General features: G+C 38.1%; 1 protein-coding gene across 1 annotated transcript in view; it reads right to left on the minus strand.

Annotated features, from left to right (window-relative positions):
• FGF12 (fibroblast growth factor 12) overlaps nt 1-14,990 on the minus strand; it is a 492,718-nt gene extending 477,728 nt beyond the window's left edge. Inside the window, exons 1-2 of the mRNA XM_054585132.1 lie at nt 14,899-14,990; nt 14,599-14,741 (exon numbers count right to left, since the gene is read on the minus strand). Of these exons, the coding sequence (XP_054441107.1) occupies nt 14,599-14,611 (13 nt within the window). The 5' untranslated portion in view covers nt 14,612-14,741; nt 14,899-14,990. The remainder of the gene's footprint in view (nt 1-14,598; nt 14,742-14,898) is intronic.
• Nucleotides 14,991-26,560: the final 11,570 nt, after the last annotated feature.

Raw genomic sequence — 26,560 nt, forward strand, 5'->3', positions numbered from 1 at the left:
TGATATCAGAAATAAAAAAAACAAAACCTAAGAGAAAGTCTAGAAAATAGAGTTGATTTTATTACCTAGAAAATAAGGAAATACATGTGAGAGTTGGAAAATTGGAAATAAAACATATACAAAATAAAAACTTAAAAAAATACATTTATAATATCAATATATAAGTAAAAAGATGTCCAGAAAGGTGAAACCAAATAGCAACTAAAAAAGAAGAAAGAAACAGAAAGAAGCCTACTAAATACCCAGCATAATAGGTGCAAAGAAAACCACAGTAATGCAAATACGTATAATTTTTCTAAATTCTGGGGAAAATATAGATTCTATGAGTTTTCAAAGAGAAAAAAACAAATATATTAAAAAAAAATAAGGATTCAGAACGCAATCAGACCAGAACAACAAAACCAGGAGGGAGAAGACATTATACTGGTGCCATCTAAATTCTGAAGGAAAATTATTCAACATAAAATCCTCTACCTAGTCAAATTATTGTTCAAATATAAGGACAAAAAATGAAGATATTTTCAGATATGCAAAGGCCCAGAAAATTACTACATATCTTTTTCCACCTAAATAAGGAAGAGAATTCAGGAAAAGAAAACATTCAAACAAAGGGTCATTCATTCCAGGGTGACAGAAAGGGAGGTCCCAGGATCAAGCCAGTACCCAAGGTACAGAAGGAAGTCAGAAGGTTCTCAAAGAGATTAGTTCGAGAAGATGGACTTGATTTAAAAAAAAAAAATCTGTGTATCTGAATGTCTTGAGATGGGGGTCACACCACTGGCAGAGACTTGGAGCTAATAATGAAAAGGTTGTGGAAAGCTGAGCAAACAAAAAGCAAGATAACTATCAACCACAGGAAAAAAACAAAATCTTAAGAGGAAAGGAAGACTAATCATAGATGAACTTGGCTTAGTCATGAGAAGTATTTACCTAGTTAAAACTAATGTAATGACTAAAAACTGACATAAAAAAAAAAAAAAAAAAGATGTAGCAGCCCTGGGAAGACAGTGGGATGGAAGGGATGCCTGTTGTGGAGAGAATGGGATGATAAGCGTGAGAGATGAAAACTTCCTTTTCCAGGTGGGGCCTGAAAAATAGAGGTGAGAAATTGAGAGGCAGTAAGAAGAGAATATTATTTAGAATGTGGAGGTAAAGATCAAAAAGAGTTGAAAGTGTTTATCTCCGGAAAGAAAGCAAAATTGAGAGAGGGGACAAGGAACTTTGATAATACTCTATGTGACAAAAATAACATGTCAAAAAAGAAAAAGAAAATGAGGAAACCACCTCAAATTTTATTCATGAGGAATTGTCTTTATGCCAGTCTTGCTCCAGAAACATTTCTGAGACCCGATTTAACCGTCAGTCGAGATCAAAAGAGGTTGCTCAGAGAAAAGACAAGGCTGTCCTGGCCATCTGTCTAAGTGCTCCTTATGGTTATTAGATGAAAATCATCTGCTGACCTTCATTTTAAAAATCCTGTTCGTAAATCTTTCACCGGCCAGGCTGAGACCTTCTCTATACAAGGTGATGTTCGAGATTTTAACCATTGATTATGGCTATCCAGTTAACAGTGTCTTTCTGGAACAGTTTTAAGACTTTGATCCAAAAGCAATATCTTTGTGGGGTTACTGTATTTTACAGTTCTATGTCAGTTACCACTAAAGGCTCAGAATAGAAAGTATTATGCTTGGAATTCATTTAAACAATTAAATAAACCCGAATCCCTCAGACTCAGCAAGAGCCCGTGGCTCTGATTTTGTACCAGAGGTTATAAAGGCAGTTTTGAGATACTTACCGATAGCTACATTTCACTAAGTGTTTCGTATATGCCAGGCAGTGTGGTAAGCACTTTAATATATTATCTCATTTAATCTTCAAAATGACTCTATTGATAGATACTATTAACTCCATTATATAAATGAGAAAACCTAGGGTTAGAGAGAGCAATAACCTTGCCCAGTATCTTCAGCCAGAAAGTAGACAGGCAAAAATCAAAACCAGAATTTAGTTCAGAAACTGCTATATTTAATTTCTCTGTATTCTCTAAAGAAAGAGAGCCAGAACATCAAAACATACCATTGAAAGAGTGATGGTAAAGTTGAAGGCACATTTATTTATTACATGGGTTTTCATATGCTTAAATATAGAAGAGTTTCGGGAACTTCCAATAAAGAGTTGCGACAACCATGGATATTAGTACTTGCATAGTTCTGCCCCATCATTACAATTCTGACACTTGATAATTTACAGAAATTTTGAGCCAGACACATTTCAAAAGGAGTCTTTGGACCTTTTCCTTAAAATACCGATCTGTAAGTTTTAAAAATTTAGGGGGATTGAGAGCCAAAAGTGAACAGAAATGAAGTGCACTGGTCCATGAAGCAAAGGGAGTGTGTCAGCAGCAGAGGCTGGGAAAGGGCACGGAATGAAACACCGGACCATGCCCTCCCGCCCCCACGCTGTACGACAGACACGCCCTGTTTCCTGCAGCAGGTGTTTTCTTAAAAACCTAGGGGATAATTGAAGATTTGCAAATAGGATTACATCCTGAAAACCCTGGGAACCTAATTTGTCAAAGACAGTTACGTTAATATTTTTGAAATCTAGTTTATCACCTACATTGTATAATTTGTAACAGGCCTTCACAATTTTCCCCCAATTTTTCTTTCATGATTTCTTTCCCACACTGTATCCTGTCCTCAACCCTACCTGCTCCATGAGGGCAGGTTCTTTGTCTTGTTACTACTCTATTCAGCACCAAAAATAGTGTACAGCATAACAAGTAATTGTTAGATGAGGGAATTAACCAAGCCCTTAATCTTTTCCTAGTCACTACATGTATATTAATGACTCTCTACCTTTGTTTATACAGCCTGGGATAATTTTCCAGTGTTTCAGTCCCATCCCTTCTGCAAAACCAAGCACAAATGCCAACTTTCTTTTCTGTATTACCACAGATTGTATTTCTATATCTGGTGTAAAAGTAGAGGATATAAACCTTGTCTCAACAATTGGTTCCTGGCCTATAACACCTATCCAGAGATATTCACACAGAAGATTTGATAATAAATGTAAAATTTAATCTAAATTTTCACATTCATTGCCAGCTGTCAGCTTTTCCTAGGCTTTTATCTTTCAAAGCTAGCCTGTGAGGTCTGCATGAGGTCAGAAATTGTGTCACTTTTCATGTTGAGTCCCAGTGACAAGCAATGTGCATGGCACAGATAAATGGGTAAATGTATCTATCCAAACATGGATCTTTCACTAATCAACTAACCAGTGTGACTGTGAGTAATGCTAAGTGATTTTCTAGATAATAATCTTGTTTATACTCTTTTAAACTGTGGAGTTCCCTCATCTCATAAGAATGCTACCCCATGAGCCCTTATTCTGACATGTCTCAATAATCAGCAAAATATACATCTACGTCTAGGTACCATACCCAAGTACAAGAGAATCTTAGACTAGACTGTCTATACCAGTGGTTCTCATTTGTGATCCCTAGGCAGCATCAGCAGCCCCTGGGAACTTGTTGGAAATGCAAACTCTCAGGCTCACCCCAGACTCACTGAATCAGAAATTATGGAAATAAGGACCAGAAAAATGTGTTCCAATGAGCCTATAGGTTATTATGATGCACACTTAAATCTGAAAACCCCTGACTGTGCTCACTGGGCAGGACGTTGTCCTCACTATTCTGATATGAACCATGGAACGTTTCCTAGAGCTAACCAACGATATTAACAATCCTATCACAAGAGTCATATATTCTCTTCTAAGGAAACTGGATTTGATTTTAGGCCAGACGATGGGAACAAATTAATACAATTCTGATCAAGAAGATCAGTAGATTAACTCACTGATGTCACTACTCTGATTTTTATAGCATGACAAACCAGTATGTCTTAAAAACTATCATTTTAAGCCACATCCCACAGCTGCATGGCATTCTGGTGGTTGCAACAGAGAAAAATGAGTGAACTGGAACCAGAAGAGATGAAGGCGAAAACAAATGAGAATAGCAAAGGTGAGCATACATAGAAAAGTATGCAGGAATGAAATCAGTTCTGACCAATCAGGGCTGGTGTCAAAGGAGGGAGGAGGGGAGATGGTAGGTGAAGGAAGGAATGAATATGATAGTAAGAGTAAACAAAGGGACAGCTTCCAGCATCAGGTAGGGATGTCTCCACGCATCAGGAATGTCACATGTAGTGGTACAAAGGAGACAAATCACTGTACCTCGTTCTATACAAAAGGGCTACCATGATAGTGGGAAGTTTAAGGCAAGAACCCAACCATACAGAAGAAACAGAGGAAAAAGGAAGCCTAAGGGTAAGATAATAACCAACAAAGCAGAAGCTGTTGTTATTAAGTACTGATTTTATGTTGGTTGTTCATATAGATTTTCTTTATTTGTCCCACTAAACTTGAAAGAGCCATTGTGCAAATGAGGATGCAAAGACACAGAGATATATCTTACACAAGTGATAAGGATTAACAAGTTGCTAGTTGTGCAGGTTATTTCAAGTTTTGTAATCTTTCTATCATACAAATGAGCTTCCCAGATAGGCAGAACAGCTATTCAAGGTGAGCTGAGAAAAGGAAGTTGCAACTCCTTGTTTACTTAAGCCCTTGGGTTTGGAACCAGCCTCAGGCACTGGAGAGCAGAGAGCTCTCTCAGACCCACCTGAGAGCAGGCAGGAATCGCTAATGTCTCCCCAAGGCTGGCTCTTTGGCCCAGGGTTTGTGGGACATGAAGCCTGGAGAGATCAGGCATTTGGAAGGTTAATAAAGTAAACAATAAATTTTAAGTGCATGTCAATAGCTACATTAGTTTTCAATAACTAATTGGCTTACCAGACCTGGGAAAAGTATACCTTAGATGTTTGCTAGTGGTTAAGCTCACAGGCTCTGAAGCCAGTCTGCCATTTACTAGCTGCGCGATCTGGGCAAGTTCCTTAACATTTCTATGCCTGAGTTTTCCACTCCCTGAAACAGGAATAACAATAGTGCCTGCTTTATTGGATTGTTATAAGGGTTAAATGAGTCTCTATATAAAGCACAATATTTGGTGCGTCGTAAAAGATACATAAGCATTATTTCAAAAGACTCAGTTATGTCCTCAAATGTCCTTTTAGCATTTCACATGAATAAAGCATGAAATGAAGCATGAAGAGATTTGCTTGAGTTCAGTTTAAGTAGATTGGTTTAAACATTTATAACTTAGTCTAATATCTAGTGTACTATGCTTTATTAAAAAGCTATAATAAACTATTGATAAAAGATTTGAAAAAAAGAATTCATTCATAATCCACCATTACCTAAATACTGCCACTTTTTGCAAATTACCATCATTCTTTGTCGATGAACATACAAATTTTACATTCTTAGAATCAATACATATATCCACATCACTGTTTCTATATTTATCATCATATCACAAGTATTTCTAATAACTCATGCTAATAAACATGTTAATGGCTCATAAATATCTTACCCCATCACTAAGTTTTATTATTTGCATAACCCAGAAATTCAGCTTATCAATGATAAAACTCTTATACTTTGGATAATTTTCATCTGGAAACAAACAAAAAAATGTTTCTCCTATCTAAAATGATCAGTAGCCAATCAAATGTCAAAAGAGATGATTATTGGTTTTTAAATTGTTTGAAGACAAGGAGGGATCGAATGCCATTATTTTTTAATAATATGTTGCTAATGATTGAGAACTGAAATAAAATCAAATATATTTTCTAATATGTTGGTAGAACACTCAGCTCTTGAACTCTTGGCATTATTCTGTTTGTCTTTTCTTTTTTTAGGGGGGACATGCTGCTTAGGGTTGGGAGGAAGGAGAAAACTATATCTACCAAATCAACTTTACATATGACTAATGTATAAATAAACTAATCTTAATTGTAAAGAAGATATGTGTGAGGGTAAAAAAAAAGTTACAAAAACATAATGTACAATCTGCTGAGCAAAAATGCCACTGAGTTAACCAAAGAAATAGGAGAGACCGCATTGCCAACCATAAACCCTTAAACAGAACATATCCGCTGTAGTTCCACATAAACACATCACAAATTCTGGTCCTTAGAATTGCAGAGTTGAACAGAATCTTGCCTCTAATCCCCACTTGTTTCACAGGTGAAGAACCAAGGACAGAGAAAGGAAGGGACCAACTCAATCTCACAAATGAGCTGGGGCACAAATCAGGATTCAAATCCACATTTCCAGACTCCCAAGCCAGGGTCTTCTCGAACAGGCTACTGTAGTCACACATCAATTTAGACATATTTGGGCCTCTATTGTGGTCAGAATCACGCAATCCATAAGTAGCCAAATAGCAATTTCCCCATAGTCTTAGTGCTTCCTTGCTTGGAACCAAATTAATTGTTTGACCTAGTTCAATTCCTCAACCCCATTATAGACCCAACAATTTCAGTCACACAACTCACAACATTAAAAAGCTAGCTCAAACTTTCAGTGGGTCCTTAAAAATTAATGTGGTAATTATAACCACCCTGTTTTATTTTCTATAGACATCAAGTCAAAAGAGGATCAAGTAAAGGAAGAGTTCAGTTTCTTTGCAATAAGAACGTAGAAATCAATAAGCAAATACAGTTTTAACAAACAGCTCAGGATACTAAACTCCAGAGGGGAGAAGGAAGAGATTTTCCCCTCAGGTTCCACCATTGAATACAGAGACTAGAACCTGAACCCGTTTTTCTAGTTTATCATCTAATACTAGTTTTATTTCATCAGAACACGCATCATGTTTTCTATACCTCAGTGAATTACCCTAGTATACAAGCTCATAATCCTACCTGCATGCATACCCCAGTTTGAAAAGCTTGGCCTTAAAGAATCTAACACATAGTATATACTCAATAAATGCTGCTTATTAAATAAAGTGATCGATCCTCTTGTTTTAAAATTGATTTGGTTGTCTCCTTTGCCTAAGTATTATTGAGGGGTTTGTTATATTTGCATGCATTATCAGTTTGCTTTTTATGCTGATGTTGATGCAAAGTCCATAAATAAAAAGTACCCGTGTCATCTCACTTTTCAATGATCTGTACACTTGCAAATAAAGTGACTTTTACATGGTAACCTTTCTTCTGATACATGTATTTCTCCTATAAGTTACAGGAGAGAGAAGGGAGTAAACCAAATGCAAATTTAAATTGTGCTGGAAATGTTGAAAATATTTTGACATTAAAAAAGAGCCTTTGGAGACAACTGCTTAAATAATCTGATTTTAAACTATTCAGATTATAGCAATAAGAATGATCATGTAATAAATCTTGTGCAATTCTCTCATTTGTAGAGCCTCTAAACCCAATTTAGTGCACGAATGAGACTAAGGGCGAAACACCCTGACATTTTTTTGCAGCCAGAAACATATCTAGATTTTCAGTTTCTAAAAAGCTAAAAAGGCGTTTCCTAACTTGCCTTGTGTTGAGGCTTGTTCACCCCATTTGAATGTTAGCAGTGTTGGACGGTTTGAGAAAAACCTGTTTCACATGGGTGACAAGTGTAGGAATGAATGGGACAGGGACAGACGGATACTTGGCAGACTGGCATTGCTGCTTCTCCCTGCCTTCTGGTTAAGGGAATGTTTGATGTGTTTAGTCATCTTCTGAATGGTCTCTGAAAGCTCCTGGACTTTTTTTTTTTTTCCTGCAGTGTAGTCCCTTTGGGCTGCTTCTCAGGCTTATGGCCAGTCCACAAAGAGAAGAGAAATAAAAACCTAACCACAGAATAGCATCTTCCCTTTACTTCTTTCACAGAGTTTAAAGCCCCACTTTCAATTATCTGTCCTCTCTGAATCACTGGCAGTAGGTTTAGTTTCAGGTAAAATGCAAGGCAGTATGTGCTAAAGAAAGAGAGACAATGTCTGAGGAGAGACAACAGGTGTCCTGTGGCACTTTGCCAAGGCACTGTCCAGGGCGTCGCAACCCCAAAGTACCATGGTCTGCCTGGGTGGGAGTCCTACATTCCCAGAAACAAGGAGACAGAGACTGTTCCAAAAAGTAACTGAAAAGAAGAGCAAACTAAAATTAGAACTATAGACATAGATCCTGGAAAAAATCCCACCGTGCTCTGCATGCAAAGATGCTAATAAGGAGTTGAGGATAAAAACGTTAGGGAAACAATGTGTCATCTCAGCCTCAGACACTCCCCAAGTCTATTTTCTATCCCAAGCCTATAGTACAGAAATGAGGTCTTTCTTCTTCATGTACACTTTCTTAACACTAAAGAGGATGATAATAAAAGTCAAGGCCCACGCAGCAAGAATTCTGTAGTGTTCCTCGTAAGGGACACAGGTACATGTTATAATCTCATATTAACCACCCTGTAGCTTATCTATTGATTCATGACTGAGAAGGAACATCCCAGTGACCTTAGGTGCTTCATATATACCTCAGTCCAATGTACCACAGGGTACCCAGCAATTCCACTCTGCACCCCAGATTGAGAATCTCTGTTTGGCCAGATTTTACACAGTCTATGTTTAAACCCATCCAAGGTATAATACTTGACCTAATATATCTCCATCACCAACCCAACAAGATGTTTTATAACTGCTTCAAAACTAAGCCTGAGCACCATAGAAACAAATTCAGATGTTATAGGAGTTACTGTAAAATATATAAAAAATAAGCTCAAAAGAAATTCCTTTTGGTAAATTAAAGCCTTTGTGGAAGTCAATGGAGAGGATTTGTTGAGTGTCTATGCAGTATGCTTGCTGCTGAAACTAGAAAGATAGCAAAGGACCAGTTTCTCCCCTCCAGGATCTCACAGTCTAGTGAAAAGACAAACACAGCTAATAAAAATGAAATATGGATTCTAAAGAACTCTAAATGCTTCATTGGTATGAGTTTCATTTCATACATTTGAAGCGGATGTGATAATTCTTATTTTACAGAGAAGCAAATGTAAGATGAGTTGCCTAAGTCAACTTAGTCTTTCTGAGTCTCTGTTTTGTTATCTATAAAATGTCTAATGACAGGGTTTTAAGGGAGGTGACATAATAGAGGCCCTTTGAAAAATACAAAGTGTCCCATGGCTGTTAATACATGAAAAATATCAGGAAACCAAATATTAATAAATCAAGTATACCATTAGTGGTCACTTAATAGGCACAAAACACAATGCCTAGAAGCGTTAGTACTCCCAAAGCTCAAAGGCGGAAGAGAGCACGGACAAGAAAATGACAGAAGGCAACTAACTGGCCACCTCCAGTCTCTAATGCTAACAAGCCTCATAACAGCCACCTAATTCAGACAATAGATTATTGGCTAGGTATCTGGTCAACTGGAACAGCTTTTAGAGTAGGTATTTGGCTTGAGTTCAAATGTTCTCCCACACAACAATTTTGTTTAAAAAACCCAAAGCGGAACAAAAGACAGGCATTATTGCCATGGAATGTTAAGTGCCTCTGTGGTGGTCATTAATTACTGCATGATTTTATATTCTAGCCTGCTGGGTAACCTACTCACACTCTGAAAGATAAATGGCATACAATGTTGGTCATACGTAAGAGGCATACAACATTAGAAATCCACAGCTCTTGAGCTTGCTCATGTATCCCTAGAATGTAAGTTCCTAGAGGGCCAGCCAATGCACTATTTATATTTCTATCCCCTACATTTAACAATGTGCCTGAAATATTGTGGCAACTCAGTGAATATATTGAATTAAACAAAATTAACTTCCTGTAGTATTTAAGAATCTTGAGATTCAGAGAGTAAGAGTGATTTGTCTAATGGTGTAACACCATTAAAGCCGGGGTAAGAACAGGGATCTCCTATGTCCGATGCCTACTCTATTACATCGAATTTTTTATTGCATATATTTTACTTATTCCACCACAGTCACCTCAATATTTTAGTTGCTGTTTTTAACCACAAGGTAGCTTTTCTTAAAATCACTTTCCAGTTCCTTAAATGAGTTACTACATAGACATGTTCCTTCTGTCCCGTAGGGCAAACCATCCAGGTTTCAGAGAAATGACTGTTATATATGTTAAACTTAGTAGTCCATGGCTCTGGCTGAACTCCAATGGATGGTGCGAAACCCAGAACAGAGCTGAATCTTCATTGAGAACACATATGCAGTTCTCTATAGAGAAAGCAGGTCACGTTACTGACTTCTATGCTCTGGAATCAAACTGATGCTTCTGTAGCTCTCCTGCTAGCCAAACTTATCTTCCCTCTCCTAATTTACAGTCTGATATACAAACATGAGATGGCAAACTAATTAAGGCTATTCAACCTGAGTCCCTAGAGTACCCATTTACATAGGGACATGAAAATATTTTATCTGAGGCAGGCACCTGGGTAGCTGCAAGGATGTTATTCACACAATATAGCCAATCTATTAGTGAAGTCATGAGAATGAAATCTTTAAGATTAGATATTGCATCTTAGTTTTCTGTTATATTCTCAGAATTAAGCATATTGGGAACATAGCAAGTGCTCAATAAACATTTATTTAAATAAAGACCACAAAAATTACAATGCTGATTATAAGAAATGGAGTACATAAGGGACAAACAAATACTTAGGTCACATAAAGTATGCCAATAAAATATTAATTAGATGTGGGGAGGTCAGGGGAGATTTTATGGAGTGAGGGCCACATCAAATAAATCTCAGAAGAGCCAAACAGAGACATATGACAATGGGTAAAGGTAAAGCTATATTTACTCTGTTAAGATGTACCTTGATTAAGAAGTCTAATATCACATTACCAAGGGTGTATATCAGGACACTGTCAAGAGTTCAAAATGGACCTAGAAAATAAGTGTTTAAAGACAATCAGGGATTGAAAGTAAATGGCTTGAGGAAGAGCAGAGAGGATATTTAAAAGTGGATTTGAAACCTATATAATTGTATTGACAATGTCACACCAACAAATTCAATAAAAAAATTTTAATAAGTAAGTTTGCCTTCTGATCTAACCATGGAGAAGACTTTTTTTTTTCTTTTACTTCCATTCTGTCCAAAAGCAACAAGAAGATCTATACCATGAATAAATATCCAGGAGCTTCCATATTGATTAGTGAGATTATATCAAATCTCTGCTGAGGTGCCCCAAATCATGTCATTCCCAGGTATGATCAGTTCCCCAAGATCTAGACCAGTGCTTCTTAAACTTTAATGTATATGTAAATGACCAGCAGATCTTGATGAACTGCAGTTTTGAGTCAGTAAATCTAGAGTGGGGACTGAGATTCTGCATTTCTAACAAGTTCCCAAGTAATGTTAATGCTGCTTTAACGCTGCTGTTAATGCAGTTTGTGGAGCACACCTTGAGTAGCAAGGGCCTAGACCAGTGGTTAACTCTAGCTCTCCATTAGTATCAAGTAGGAAGCTTTTCTCAAAATACCTGTGCCCAGGTTCCACTCCAGAACCAATTAAACCAGAATGTCTAGAAATGTGGCCTAAGCATCTTTATACTTCAAAAGCTCTACGGGTGTTTCTAATATGCCAGCGTGATGTTGAGAACACAACTGGACCAAAAAAAAAAAAAAAAGATGTAATATTGCAGTCAGGAGAGGGGAAAAGAGAGGAGAAAGAAAGGGAGAAATGATTGACAAGTAGTAGATAGATAGATAGACAGATAAGATGAATTTCTTTCCTCACTCTAAATCAATGGTTCTCAAACTTTAATGCTCATACAAATTACCTGGGAATTTTGTTAAATTAAGATTCTGATTGAGTAGTCCTGGAAGAAATCTGCAGTTGAAAAGCTAGTGTTCAAAGAACATTTTGATTATCAAAAACCTAAATCAGTGGTTCCCAAACACTGCTGTATCTGGGATCTTTTAAAACTACCTAAACCTCTTTTACCTCAACATCTGGAGGTGACTGGTACGGGGTGCAACCTAGGCATGAGGATAGTCAAAACGCATGGCAGATGATTCTAATGGGCAGCAAAGTTTGTGAACCACTGCAAGATTGAAATTCTGCCAAAGATGTTCAGACCGTGCACCAACCAACCCAAATCTTTGAAGCAATATTAATTATCCTGATGTATAAAGGTCACTGAAATTAGATGGTGACTTGATTGCTAGGTCAATTGATTTATTCTCCTCTCTTCTTTACCCTGGATGACAGGAAGTGATGCAAAGCAATAAGTAAGGAAGCAGAAGAAAATTGATCTTATTTGTTCAATAACTGAAGTTCAACTTGCTGGAGATTCTGGGCAAGTGCTCTGAGAAAGGTTTTCAAACTGGAAATAATGTGAAGGTTGTCAAATGCCAGTGACAGGATTCAAGATGAATTGCGCTGTTAGACTTTTTTCTGGGATGAAGAACTCTTGAACCCTCATATGCCATAATGCCCTTTGAATCTACCTTAAAAGAGTTTCCACTAGAAAAAAAATAATTATATGTACTTACATTTGTGAATGTCTTCCTGGAAATAGATTTGAATCTGTTGGGGAAAGAAGTTCGCACGCAGCAGCATAAAGTATGAAAAATGCACCAGTTTGAAGGAGATACAGAAACACACCTCCTAATACACTTTTTTTCTTCTATAATAAAAATTTTAAGTTGACTATCATTTTTAGGTCTGCCATTTGTATCAACTTAGAAGATAAGGCCAATATGTAAAAAAATTAGCCATTCTCAATGTGACCGCTACCTGGCTAATTAAGCCTTGTAAAGAAAGTCTGAGAACTAATGTGCATAAAGACTTTCTTTCACTCAGTCTTTTGCATCAGGCAGTTACAGTACTTCTGCAAAATTACCACAATATTGGCTTGGGGCAAAATTCTTCATTGTCTTTTAGTCAGTGCTGTGATTCATGCCTGTATCACTGTTATCTGGATAAGCAAAGAAGTTCTGGCCTGATTCTTCTCCGATATATTTCGCAGATTCTTTCTCCTTTTAAAACTCCAAAGACTGGCAGAATAACTAGAACTCTACTGCTGTCAAATTGAGATATAAGCCACCTGAAACTTGGAGTGACATGTAATATATTTTCTGGACAAGGAAGAGAAATAAAAATTTATTGCTAAGAGATACATCCTCTTTATGATGGATAAGAAATTAGTATAGAAATTGGAGGCCAAAATGTTACCGAGAAGCCTTGCCAAAAAAAAAGTTAATAACCAAAGAGCAGATGTCATCTAAGCACACAGAAAAATGGTTTTATAGTAAAAGGGTACTCTGTCATTAATTTTATGTTCTAGAAATACTTAACTGGAAGACCTCTGTGAGTTAAGATTGGCTTCTCATTTTAAAATGGATTCTGCAATAGAGTTAATAAATATATGCCTCATTATATTTATAGACATAGATTTTTCTTATGCATGTACATTGTTGTTAGTCATGGAAATGCCCATCAGTGAGTTATAAGAATAATTTGCCTAAACTAAAAATTGCCATTTAGTCTGAATCCATGTCAATTCAGTTCCTTTCATACTGTATGTAAATGCTTACCTAGGTTCAAACAGTTAACTCTACTAATTAAATACTTAAAATACTTTATTGAACATGTTTTATATGCTAGTTTTATTAATCAGCCCAGAAATAGGTAACCTACCACCATTCCCTGATCCGGAGCACATTAACACAATGACTGACATTCCTGGTTTAAAAATAAAACCTTGTTTCAAATATAGCTTCTCAAGTGCTGGGTAATGAATATAGTTTCATAAAAGTTGACATCATTTCTTTTTATTTTACCAGAATTAAGTACATCCAGTATTCCTACTAGGTATCCGACTACATCACTGGAGGCTCTTGGAACCAGGTGGGCGTTTTAAGGAGGAGGAAGAGGAGGGAGAGACCTGCATATATGGAGTTAAGCAGTATCCAACCTTACAATTTTAATAACCATTTTGTTTATGCGTATTAAATATGTCACCAGAAGTTGATTTCTACAGTTCATTTCCCAGTTGGTATGTGTACATCATACAGAATTGCTTAGGAGGAGAATATTAATATATACATGCCCACAACTAGTACACGCATCATGCTTGGGAGTGAAGCAGTACTCCTGATACACTGTTCTTCCTGGAGGTCAGTTCTAACGCACACCGTTTTAAGTAGACCCAATTTCTCTGCTGATATATATTGAAAATGCAGTAGGATGTGGTCATACACACCCAGAAATACCATCTTTGTGGGGTGGGGGTGGAGGTATCCAAACATTTTTTATAGCAATGCATTGTTGGATATCAGATACAAACATGACTGTCAGCGATCCTAAAGCAAATTAGTTATATTTATTGAGCCCATCCATTCCACAGAAAAGAAATTGTTTTACCAACATATCTCTCCTCCCCCACCATCTATGGACTCTCCCCGACCCAAGAAAGGAAAAATAAATAAAAACAACTCAACGCACTTCACTAAGCAACTGGCGGAGTATTAAACAGTGTCTTCCAAGCTGTGGGAGTAAAAAAAGAAGTGGCCCTTCTGCCAGGATTCCCTGGTGCTGCAACGGACATAGCATCTCCTCCTATCGACCTAATACGATGCTCGCTCCCCAAGCACTGCAGTCCCCTCGCTGAGGACTGCCCCGGCCACACGCGCATGCAGCGGGAAGTCCCCCGATGGGGACAGCTACATACCTTTGCTCTCCATCTCGGTCCCTTTCGAGTGCTGGGAAGTTCAGTGGAAGTTGGTCGGAAGATGTGGGCCCGCTTCAGATTCCCAAATCTGGGAAGCCAACGTGATGATTTCGCCCGTACTTCCTTCCTTCCCCTCAGGCTTCCTGAAAGATGGGATTTCTTAAACCTTGAAGCTGCAATCAGCCACCAAAGGACACTTAGTAGCAGCAGCAGATTGCCTCTATGGGGGAGAGATTGCGAAGCACATCTGGCATTGAAATGCATGCGCGGTGCCCGCTCAGGTTTTTTATTTTTTTTTACCTGGGTCTGGGAGCGGCAAGCAGGAGCTGTCCTCCGAGCTTGGTGCTGCAGGTGTAGTGACAGATCATCCCACTTTGCTCGCTGGATGTACGATTTGCTTGGGCGCTGGCACGCATGCGCAGGGCGTCCCCCTCCCCTCTCCACCGCCTCCTGCTCCCCGCCCCCTTCGTTTCTTTCCCCAATACGGTCCCTTGTTATCCCCGCTGAGGAGCTGTAGCATTCGGTCACTGGGAAGCGCTGCTAAAAATAAACGCCGGACTGGATTTTCCTTGGCAAACTAGAAAATGGATTGGATTGGGATTGTGCTTTACTCCCAAACGATTTTCCAGGATGGATTACGGAAGCTTTAGGGGAGATTATGCTCCCGGAGCTGGGTACATTTTTATCCCGAAAGCAGAAGGGAGGGAAGGAAAAGAAGAGGATTTACGAGTCTATTTAAGGGTTATAATTTGGGTTTCTCTCTTCGCTGCTGCAGTAACTTTCCAGGTGTACGCTTCCCCCTCGAGAACCCGCTTCCCCCAACTGGCTTTACATTTCTCTTTGCATTCCGTATTTGTTTTGTTTTTCGAGGATGGGATGGGAGTGGTTCTGGAGCTCCCAAAGGTTAACATTCTCCCATTTCTTTGCTGCTCAGACTTGATTTTTTTCCCCCCTTCCTGAGATTCCCTTTGCCTCTACCACAAAACTTTAATGACTAGGCGTCAAGGCTTGGAAAGTTCTCCAAACAACGCCTCTGAGGACATTTTGGGGCGCTCTTTTTAGCTCCTTTTCAACAATCTACCAAGAATTAGAGTCTCCAAAGATGAGGAGGTACCTTATTGATAATAAGTACTTTAAAAATGTATGAAGGTGCAGAGGAAGAGTGTTTTTGTGTATAAGGCTCTAGGGAAAGACATAAAGCCAAAAATTCCTTGAAGTACCACTTCCGTATCAGAATATTTTTAGAGCCCATACTATATTTCATTTATCTACAAAATGTTTAATGGGCAATGTGTGTTTACTACCATTTATTCTTTCAGTAGTCAAAATTCTCCTAAGAGACTATTCTGTCCTTGAGAATAATTTTATTCTTGGGCATAAAAACAAATCTAGAAAACTCTGTTATCTGGAATGGCCAAGGAGAGAGATGTGCAGATTAATCACACGCATCAGGTTACACAAACTGCCTCCCCCCATCAATAGTAGACTTCTAATCCCAATTTTCAAAATATTAAAATATAATAAAATGTACGCCCAACAAAAAACCTGAGGCAGACTCTAATTCAATCGTCTGGTGATCCAGAAGTCATCCTGGGATTTTCTAATGCCTGAAGACCTTGATTACAAATATTAATCATGATGGTTCAGCCAGACTGGGACATTTATTAGTGGAGAACTCCTGTTGATGAACTGCTGTGGCTCAGCAAAGCCTATCTCCTTGCATCACTGAGGAATTAAAACACTGGAGCAGGGGATTGCAGAGGCCGCAACCTAGGGCCTGCGAATTTTGGGGCTCTCCAATTGCATGCCCAAGAAAATAATCGGAAAATCTTGGGATTTCTTTAAATTTTGATAGGCTTAGGAAGTAGGCTAAGGATCAGAGCCTATTGTTTCCTTAAACTTGCTCTTAATGAAGTTTTTCTGATACTTTTATTCTTGTTCTCACAATCTTGTAAAATATTACGATTACTATACATATGTATATGAAGACAGGTAGATGAAGAGACAGATGGGCAGAGAAATAACAAACAAAAAGGTGAATGGTTAGAAAGAGAAATATATGCAAAAATACACAGGAGAGAAATTCATCAACCAAGAGGTGATGAAGGGGAGAACAGAGAAAAGGGAACTAGGTAGGTACCATCATCAGACCCAAAAAGGGGCAACAGACAAAATCCATCAGAGCAGAATGTGTATAGGTCTCTTAGGGATAGTATTATTGGTGGTTTTATGTCTCCTCTTTCCTTATCTTATTTTTCAATAATGTGCAAATATAGTTTGTTTAAAAAATAAGTATAATAAAGCAACTTTTAAGGCTGACTACTCAAAAAAAGAAAAAAACAAACCAAACAATAGTTTATTTCATTGAGATAAATAACTTCTGCTCCTAACACTGCACTCTATTATATCCTCTTTCCTCCTCAAAAGTTTTAAAAAAGGAGACACTAGAGTCCATCTGTATATACCCTTAATATTCATTCTGTTACAGATGAAGAGGCAGGGAGGGTACAGACTTGGTAAGAGTCACATAGGGGAGCAGAACTGGGCTCAGAACCTGAGGGCCCTGCCTCAGAGGCAGAGGCATTGCGTCTGCGCCAGGATGACTTCTTACGTAACCACCTCCCCATTATCTACAGTGAACCAGAACAGGGAGAGCCTCCCAGTTCATGAATTTTCATGTTTTTATTCATAACTTTAAAAACCCAGATCTTTATTAAATAGAAAATAAGTCAAATGTAATACAAAATCTGTGGTCTGACATTCAAGACCTTTTCAATATCTAGTTCCAGACTACCTTTCAAGTCTTCTTCAAGCTTAACTCCTAGACAATACTTGCCATTATCCTAAGCAAACCTCAAGATTTTCCTTCTCCATGACTTTACTAACGTAGTCATCCTTGGAATATCTTCACCTCTAACACACATGACTATATACCCAAATCTTGTATTTTCCTCAAGAGTCAACTGAAATTCCATATCAATCCTACAGTCTTCCCTGATCCTTTCAATCTGAGAGTGTTCTCTATTAAAAATAACAATATTGCTATATCTTTACCTCTCTCACATCACCCATTACTTTTTATTTTATACTATAATTATTTATGTGCATATCTAATTCCTGTTCCCCATCCTTACTAAAAATGGGTTCCCAGTTCATCTTTGTAGTGGATAGGGTGTGTTGAATATAGAAAACAGTAAGAAATATTTGATGAATTAATAATATATATTATACATATTTTTGAGTATATGACATTGACTTTAGGTACTATGATGACAAATGATAATGATAATAATATTGAGCTAACACTACTAAGAGCTTACTATGTGCCAGGCACTATTATAAGGATTCCAGATGTTTTAATTAATTTTACTTTCATAAAATTCTATGTGGTTAGTACTGTTATCTTAATTTTAAAGATGAACAACCAGAGGCACAGAGAGGAGGTTAAAGTATAAATAAAACATGACCTCTGCCCTACAGAAGCATAAAGATTATTAAAGATGATAGGAACATAATTTTAAAAGATATAGTAAAATAAGATAGAGACAATCACAGCTGGAATGGGAGCACAGAAGAGGCAGTGAGCCAGCCTGTAGGTAGGTTATAAAAATTAGAGGCTGGAAGCCTTCAATGTCTTCTCTCTTTGTTAAAAAAAAGATAGAGGTCTATTTCCCCACCACCTCCACCACCAAAGTGGGAGAGGATTTTAGGAAAGAGTTCCTTAATAAAAGTGTCAATAAGAGCCCTGGCAGGGTGGCTCAGTTGGTTGGAGCACTATACCATGCACCAAAGGGTTGTGGGTTCTATTCCCAGTCAGGGCACATACCTAGGTTTTGGGTTTTATTCTTGATGGGGGTACATACTGAAGGCAATGCATTGATATTGCTCACTCAGATAGATGTTTCTCTTTCTCTCCTCTCTTCTCTCTCTTTCTCCCTCCCCCTCTCTCTCTTTCTTTTTCTTTCTAGGATCAATAAGCATGTTCTTAGGTGAGTATTAAGGGGGAAAAAAGTGTCAATAAGAAATAATTTGACCTAATTATGATGAACTGGCTTGATGATGACCTTGATAAAAGGGAAATAGAGTAGTAGCCTGGTAATTTGCTATTTCAAAATGCCAAGATTAGGTGGAACTAAGTCCCTTGTATTTGATGTGTGCTCTTCACCATCAAAAACTGTCCTAGTTTGGACACCAAATTATATGGCCATATTGTTTATACTACACAGCTGAATCAGAGTATACCACTAACACTGACACTCCAGCCCAGTTCTGGTTAACCCATGTAATTGATTGTCTATGGGCGCATATTCAGATTCTCTAGCTTTGGTTCCTACTAGGAGGTACAGAAACAATATAAATGAGTGGGAGTAATTAACAGCAATGTGTTATATTAGAATTAACAATTTAAAGAGAGTCTGTAATATGTCAAATCAATTGCAAGCCCACGCAGATTTTTTTCCCATATACTCACTCTGTTCTTCCAGAAGTGCTGACTATAAACTGAAAGGAATTTGAGACCTTTTCTTTGTGTCCAATTATTTTCTAACTATTCATCTTTTATAATTGGATAATCGATTGTAAAGAAAATAACAGTTGACCATTTTGACCTGTTTTTGTTGATGACAATGAGATCAACTCACCACCACAAATGAGTATTCACTGTAGGACCGAACAGGTGACCCAGTCACAGTGTCTACTGAGGGTATCAGTTCCAAGCTGTCACAGAATGTAAGATCCACGAGGACAAAGGCCATGTCCATTTGTTCACTGTTGTAACTCCAGCATCTAGAACAGTGTGTGGACCTTAGAAGGTTTTACTTAATACCTGATGAGTAAATGAAATAAAGCTTTTTCCGTGGCCACAGAGCCAGTTCACTTGGCAAGTGAGAGACATCAAGCAGAAATCCTGATGACATAAACGAGGTCATAAATGATCCGCAAGAGGCAGTGAGATTATCAAGAGGAAGTTAATAAATATGTTCATTGTTTACTCTTGGGCAAAAACCATAAATTATCAGACTTCGGTTCAAGCATCTCTTAGGCAGACTAATAGGTAGACCGTGCCTTCACAAAGAGTCGAGGAGGTTGGAAGAAATTAGTCATAGAGGAAGAAAGAACAAAGTAGATTATAAATATTTCAAAGGAAAAAAGATGATGAGTCAATGCGGAAAAGCCATGTGAGAGTAACAGTGCTGTACAGCATGGGTGTCCACACTTTTGGTGTCTCTGGGCCAGACTGGAAGAAAAAGAGTTGCCTTGCGTCACATGTTAAATATATTGTGACACATAATCAAAAAAAAATCTAGTCATCCTGGGCTGCATGTGGCCCATGGGTCACAGGTTGGACATCCCTGCTTGAGGTTAGGTAGTGTCTCTCAGAAAGCCAACTTATCTCAATTGTATACTATGTGTGAAGTTTTTATTCCTTGACTGATGGTAAAATAACAGTCTCCCTAAAAGAAAATGGCAAGTGATAAATTTTCAATAGAAATGATTCAGTTTGCAGGTACACAATGTAGGTAAGGAACAGTCTATACAAGATGGGAAATGGCAAAAGAGGATACAGGTCATCTGGGTGTATTTTGTCAAGGAATCACCTGTCTGCATCATTTAACAATAATTTCTCTGGAGGTTATTAAGGGTCTAAAGAGACTTGCAGTAGTGAGGCAGAGTAATGATGCATAGGTAAGGCTTCTAGAGGCAACAGACAAACATTTTTGACATTTCTTATTAAGGAATTTGTCCACTTGACAATATTAGAGATTTATACATAAGCTATCAACTGACAGTTTCAAGGACCATCTGCTACACTGGCATGATGCCTGCTTAAAATGGGGTGTGCCAATCTCAGTAATGTTTAGGTCCCAAGTAGACACAGGTTGAAATAATCAGTCCAAGCAAAATACTGGGGGAAAAAAAGAAACACTTTTCAACTGATGTCCCCTTTTTGCTCTGGGGATAAGAACAATGAAATGGCACACAAAAGTAATTTCTTGAATCTGGTTGGGATCATGAAGACCAATCCTTGAGTTCTGTGATAAGAGTAGACCAAATGTACATCAACTTTTAGTCTAAAGATGTACCATTACAATGCTGCCTCAAAGGAATGTAAACATTTACAATAAAGCCATTTTCTCACCCTATACTCTCCTTGCCCCAAATTTCAAATACATGGATGCTCGATGTTTCTTTCTGATAAAAGTAGCACATAAAAAAGTAGTTCTAAAAAGTCAATATTAATTCATTTAATAAATGTTTATTGAAAACCTACCGTATGTCAGATACCATTCTAAGTGTTGGGGTATACCAGTAGTCTGTGGACTCACAATGCTTACATTGTAGTTTCACAGCTAGAAGAAACTTCATAAATCTTCTAGTTCAAACATTATACAAAAGTGAAAACTAGTTGAGGTTTAGAATGGTGAAAAGACAACTTTGCACAAATCAAGTGGCAAGATATAAACAAGTTTAGGAGCCAAGCCTGCTAGTGCCCATTTCTTTACCGCTTTCTCCATAATGGTGTGCACACTTTGTCCATTCTTTGGATGGAGGATTTGTCCTATTTGCATTACACTGCAAACTGCGATTTCAGAACGCCATTCATTTCACTTGGTAAGGACAATGGGAAGTTCTTCTTCGAGGACTGAAAAATAGTAACGACACTAGATGTGTAGCCAAGAACAAACAACCTCCATAATGTGTTCTACATGATGCCTGATGGATGTGGCACAAGTGTATCACTTGTGTGATGAATAATAGAAAATATTCCTTTCATTACCAGTGCTTTTACTTGTTGAAAATCTTTCTGGTTTATGTGTATATTCAAATTCCTATTCACTTAGTGGATGCAGTTATCCAGGCAAAGTAAAATGCAGAAATGAAGCAATTAGTAATGCCCAAAAAATGCTATAAAAAAGTAGAAAAAATTAATGAGCAATTTCAGCCAAATGAAATTAAATAACAGCAAAAGAATACAATAGCACAATGGATCCCACAGGTGTATTAACCCAAGGGCATTATTAACAGGAACTTGGAGGATCATGACCAAATACTGATACTATTGACACGCCACAATTTACAAGAAAAAAAAATTTTAAAAAAGCCAAATGGATTTTTGTATTTGTTACCTTTTTAAAATTTGTTTTCCAGACTCTTTTACATTGTCTTTTTTCCTCTTTATCATTTTGCCCCACTAAGATGACTCTATTGGACAAGCTGTTAAGAAAAGCAAAGACAAGGGTTGTAGTTAGAGGTGGAACCCAGGCTGCTGCTCACAGAGTTCTCCTGTGTACTGATTTCTAGATCCCAAGGTAGTGAGGTCATGATGCTGCTGTGTCCCCACGAGTTCTCTCGGTCACCTGAAGTCTGTCTCAGTAAAAATATCTATTGCTTCTCATCTGATTTTAAATTTATGCCTATACATTATGACCAGAAAACATTTCATTCAACCTACCCACTCTTTTCCAAATTCATTCAACACATGCTTTTTCCTTCTCTTGCAAGGAAAATTGTAAGGTATTAATAGTTGTTACAAGAAGGGTATTGGAAAGAAGTTGAGACTTAATCATGATTTCTTCCTCTGTGAAAGAAAGGAGTTAAAGAAAATGAGCTGTAAGTCCCTTCCAGCCCTAACGCTGGGAGTTTGTGTATGTGGACCACAGCATCCTTCTCATTAGAGAGTATGCCAGCCCTTGATTATCATGCAGGATGTCACATGCCTTTTGGCACCAATGTCAGAGCTCAGAGGACCACTAGGGCTCTTTCAGTTTGATAAGAAACGTGAGGCTAATGGAGGGTAAGACTCTTGGATAAGAACTTGGAAGTTCTTGACTCCAAAGTCAGTTCTTTTAACCATTATCTTGATGAAGTATGAAGAACTTGAGTATAAAACAGAGACTGTGTTGAAAAGAAGAAAGAGTAGTTTGCTAGGCCTCATTAATGCCATTCGACCACTGAACAGTTTCAAATCCTATCCAAAGTCTTTTTTCACATGCCTGAATGCCCCTTCCTCCCATAACCTTTTTTTCACTTTTTCTTTCTTTTTTGCCCCCTGCTTGGCTTTATAGACCTCCATGAACTGAACCAGCATTGTAACTCAGTCAAGGAAAGAAGAAATGATTTGGAAAAAGTAATGCATGAATGACAAATATCCCATGGATTTTTATTTTCTAGGATTAACTCCTGAATACAAGATCTGTCCAGAAAAAAGTCCAGCTATTGTTAACATAATGAGAAGGATTTGCACAACATTGATGTAACCTGGTAGCCAAGGAGAGTGGACTGGAATGCACATATATGAACAAGGATGATTTCACTGTACTAGTCATTGGAAGTGGTAGAGGTCATTGAGTGAGAATGTGTACTGTGTGGCTATCACATTCAAAATGACTGAGTAAGTGGATCAAAAAGCCTGCATCAAATTTTGCGTTAAGCTTGAACGTTCCTCCGCGGAAACTAGTCAGATGGTTCAGAAGGCCACAGCTATGGGCAGTTGGTGATTCACAGCTTCATCACAACAATGCACCCACTCATGTATCACATCTCATTCAGGGTTTTTTGGCGAAACATCAAATGACCCAGGTGACTCAGCCTCTCTACAGCCCAGACTTGGTGCCCTGCAACCTCTGGCTTTTCCCAAAACTAAAATCACCCCTGAAAGGAAAGAGATATCAGACCACGATAAGACCTGGGGAAATACGACAGGGCAGTAGATGGTAATTGGGAAAACTGTGAGAGTCCCAAGATGCCTCCTTTAAAGGGTACTGAGGCATCATTGTCCTACGCACATTGTTTCTTCTGTCTTGTATCTTCTTCTATAAATGTCTCTATTTTTTCATATTACATGGCTGAATACCTTCTGGACAGGCCTCTTATAACTAAATGTTACTGTTTGATCTTGTTATCCACTTCCTTTAGTGTTGTCTCAATTATTATTTCTCATTTTTAAGCATGGATCTTAATTAAAATAGTTCAATTCTTGGTTTTCTCCCTGAATAGATATTTTTTTCATTCCCTTCTTAAGTGAAATATTAGCTTCCCTGGCTAAATACAGCAATCATCTATCAAGAATCCTCCCAGAATACAAAGAACCACTCTACCTTTCTAATAATGAAGGTGGTGTTTCCTCAATTGAACATAAGCATGTTAGAAAGCACATTTAAAAAGATGATGTATTCTCGTAGGATACATTACTGTGTATTTGTAAACTCATTTCCACATTGATGCATATGCCAAATCATTTGCTATTATTACACTCAGCATTATTTCCTCTGGATAGTGGTGCCAAAAGACTAATGTCTTAGAAGTACAGAAAGCAGACATTTTGGGGCAGCATTGATGGAAATGGTAGAGTCACCAACAGAATGTTGCCTTCTTACACTTGAGTTCTGTTTCCTAATTATTTTAAAGGATGGAGATTGCACAGCAAATAATACCTAGGCCCTGAATGGAAGACCAGGACAGTCTAAATGCAACAAAAATAAAATTGAAAAACACTGAATATAGTTCATCCATCTTAATTTTAAACTGAAAATCAGAATTCAGAAGAGATATCAACACTGAGAAAATCAAATAAGTTTTTAAATTAAGTTAAGCATCTCTCCTTGTGGACTATGTATCCAGTAAGATTAAAATGTCACCATTTTATCACTCTCATAAAATTGCTAAGTGGTAGAACGACTTGTTCTTGTGTGGCATCAGAAAACTTATCAAAAGGACACAGTGTGACAATGTAGGAAATCAAACTTCTTTCTCAAGTCAAAGTTTGCCCCTAAAACCTATTTAAAGATACTTGACTAGCTTATATTTATTTTTATTTATATTATGGATTCCATACACTGACTTTAACAAACATCTTACTTTTGTAACATCATGCTGGCTGCTCTATCTGCAGGACCTAATTAAATCCCCATAATGACACTGATAAGGAACTGGGTCTCCAAAGAAATATATCATCTGCCCAAAATACACAGCCAGTGAGCTGTAGAGTTAGAAACCTAACTACATGCTTTCAGAATTTAAACGTTTGGCCTTTGCACGTGCCTCAAGGACATACATTTGGTAGGTTGGACATCTTCCTCCACTAGTCTATGGATAAAGTGGTGCTGCAGGAGGTCAAGAGAGGGAGTGCATCTCTTCACCTGTTGGAGAAGGGACAGGAAACCCTGAAGGATGAAAAAGCCATTCCAGTAAAGGAGAGAAAGCCAGTTCTAGCAGAAGGTTTAGCATTAAACTCTTAAGTGGAGAGAGAATGTAGAGTGATTTTGAGGTGCAGCTTCTAGTCTGGTGTTGCTGGAGTGGAGAGAAGATGAGGGGAAAAGAGGTACTGAGTTAAGGATGGGACCATGACATTCAGGATTCCCTTTAGAATATCACCATTATCATATCTGAGCGTCCAATTTTAATTTCTGTCCCAATGGCCTTGACCATTTCAGATGGTTTTTACAATGTTGAAGCAGAGGAGTTGTCCGAACAGAAGGACCTTCCAGTGTAACTTATTTCCTTCTATTGAAGCTCTTGGCATGCTCTCCCTTGGATTTAGCATTTCCTGTTTTCATGTTTATTTGATCAATCACTTAGCTCTTTTGACTGCAAAGACTTAACCTTGCACATATGTTTTCCCCAAGATGTATCCCTTCCAGTGCAGCTCCTTTGAGAGTGCAACCTTGACTTTCCAGTTTGTTGAGACTGCACAAAACAAATCGTGGCTACAGGCAAATTTAGATCTTCATCCTTTGACCTCATCCACTCAGCAATTTGATATTGGAGCCCTTCTCTCTCGTTGCCACCAGATTTCCATCGGACTTGCATTTAATTACCTCCTTAATCAGCATGATGCAAGATCCAACTTTTGACCTCCCAGCTGTGCCTTTCTCTCTCTTCCTTAACTCCACGAGTTCTAGAACAACCTTCAGAAAGCCCTTCCAGCTACACCTCTTCCAGGGCTTCTGCTCCCCGAGAAGTCCCATTGGACCCCTTTCCCTCTGCCCTCTCCTGGCGGCATGGTCAAGAGAACACTTGGCACAGAGCCTGAAAAGTGATAGTACAATTTATATACCACCTACTCTACATACTATGCACTTTGTATATATTATATTTCATCCTTACTACTTTTAAAGTTTGTGAATGATTATTCCTAAGGTTCACAAGGGCACAAGTAAATAAAGCTAACAAATGTGGTTGAATTTCACATGTGGTTGGAATCAGTAATCACTGGTGAACTGAATCTCAATGCTTCCCTCCCATTACAATTTCTAACTTTAACTTTTTTCTCCAATTTATTTCTGTTTAATTTTTAATATGGTACTGCCACAATAAACATGAAAAATTATTTTAATCTGAATGCTCATGGAATTGTGCCAAGAAATGAAAAATATCCTGAATGTCTACGCCCAGGAGACCTAAAGTAGGATGAATAATACCAAGCAGCTGAACTCTATTATTCTCAAGACTATGCTAATATTTGGACTACTTTATCAAAGCACTTTGGTGAATATTTAAATGACCAGCTGTGAAATTTCATATCGTGGAAGGATATCATCAGTTCCATACCCTCCGCTATTGACACTGTTCATAGGCCCCAGTCAGCCACCGGATCTTGTTAATCCTTGTTTACTTTTGAGAAATGGTATATGTACTAGAAGTGACAGTTTGGTAAAAACCTAGGCACTCTGAAACACTGCCTTTGCCAATCTTTAACCTCTACAAATATTCCAGACTTGAATTTTCAATACAGTAAACAAAAGGTAGCTATGACAAGCCCAGCGGTACTGCCACCATGACAGTTTCAGCCCCACATCCCTCTTCAGCCCATGCTCATCCTTCTCTCCAACCACGAGCCTCCCTCCCGTTGCCGCCCCCAAGACATCACTCTGTGTCATGCACCTGAGCATTCACCTGGGCGGCTCGCCCGGCCTGTAAAGACTTCAAGCCCCTGTTTTCCTAGCCCCCCCAAAATTCAGCA

This window comes from Pteronotus mesoamericanus, unplaced genomic scaffold (genome assembly GCF_021234165.1).
Source record: "Pteronotus mesoamericanus isolate MK-2021 breed Mesoamerican mustached bat unplaced genomic scaffold, CSHL_Meso_final contig_82, whole genome shotgun sequence".
NCBI classification, from domain to species: domain Eukaryota; kingdom Metazoa; phylum Chordata; class Mammalia; order Chiroptera; family Mormoopidae; genus Pteronotus; species Pteronotus mesoamericanus.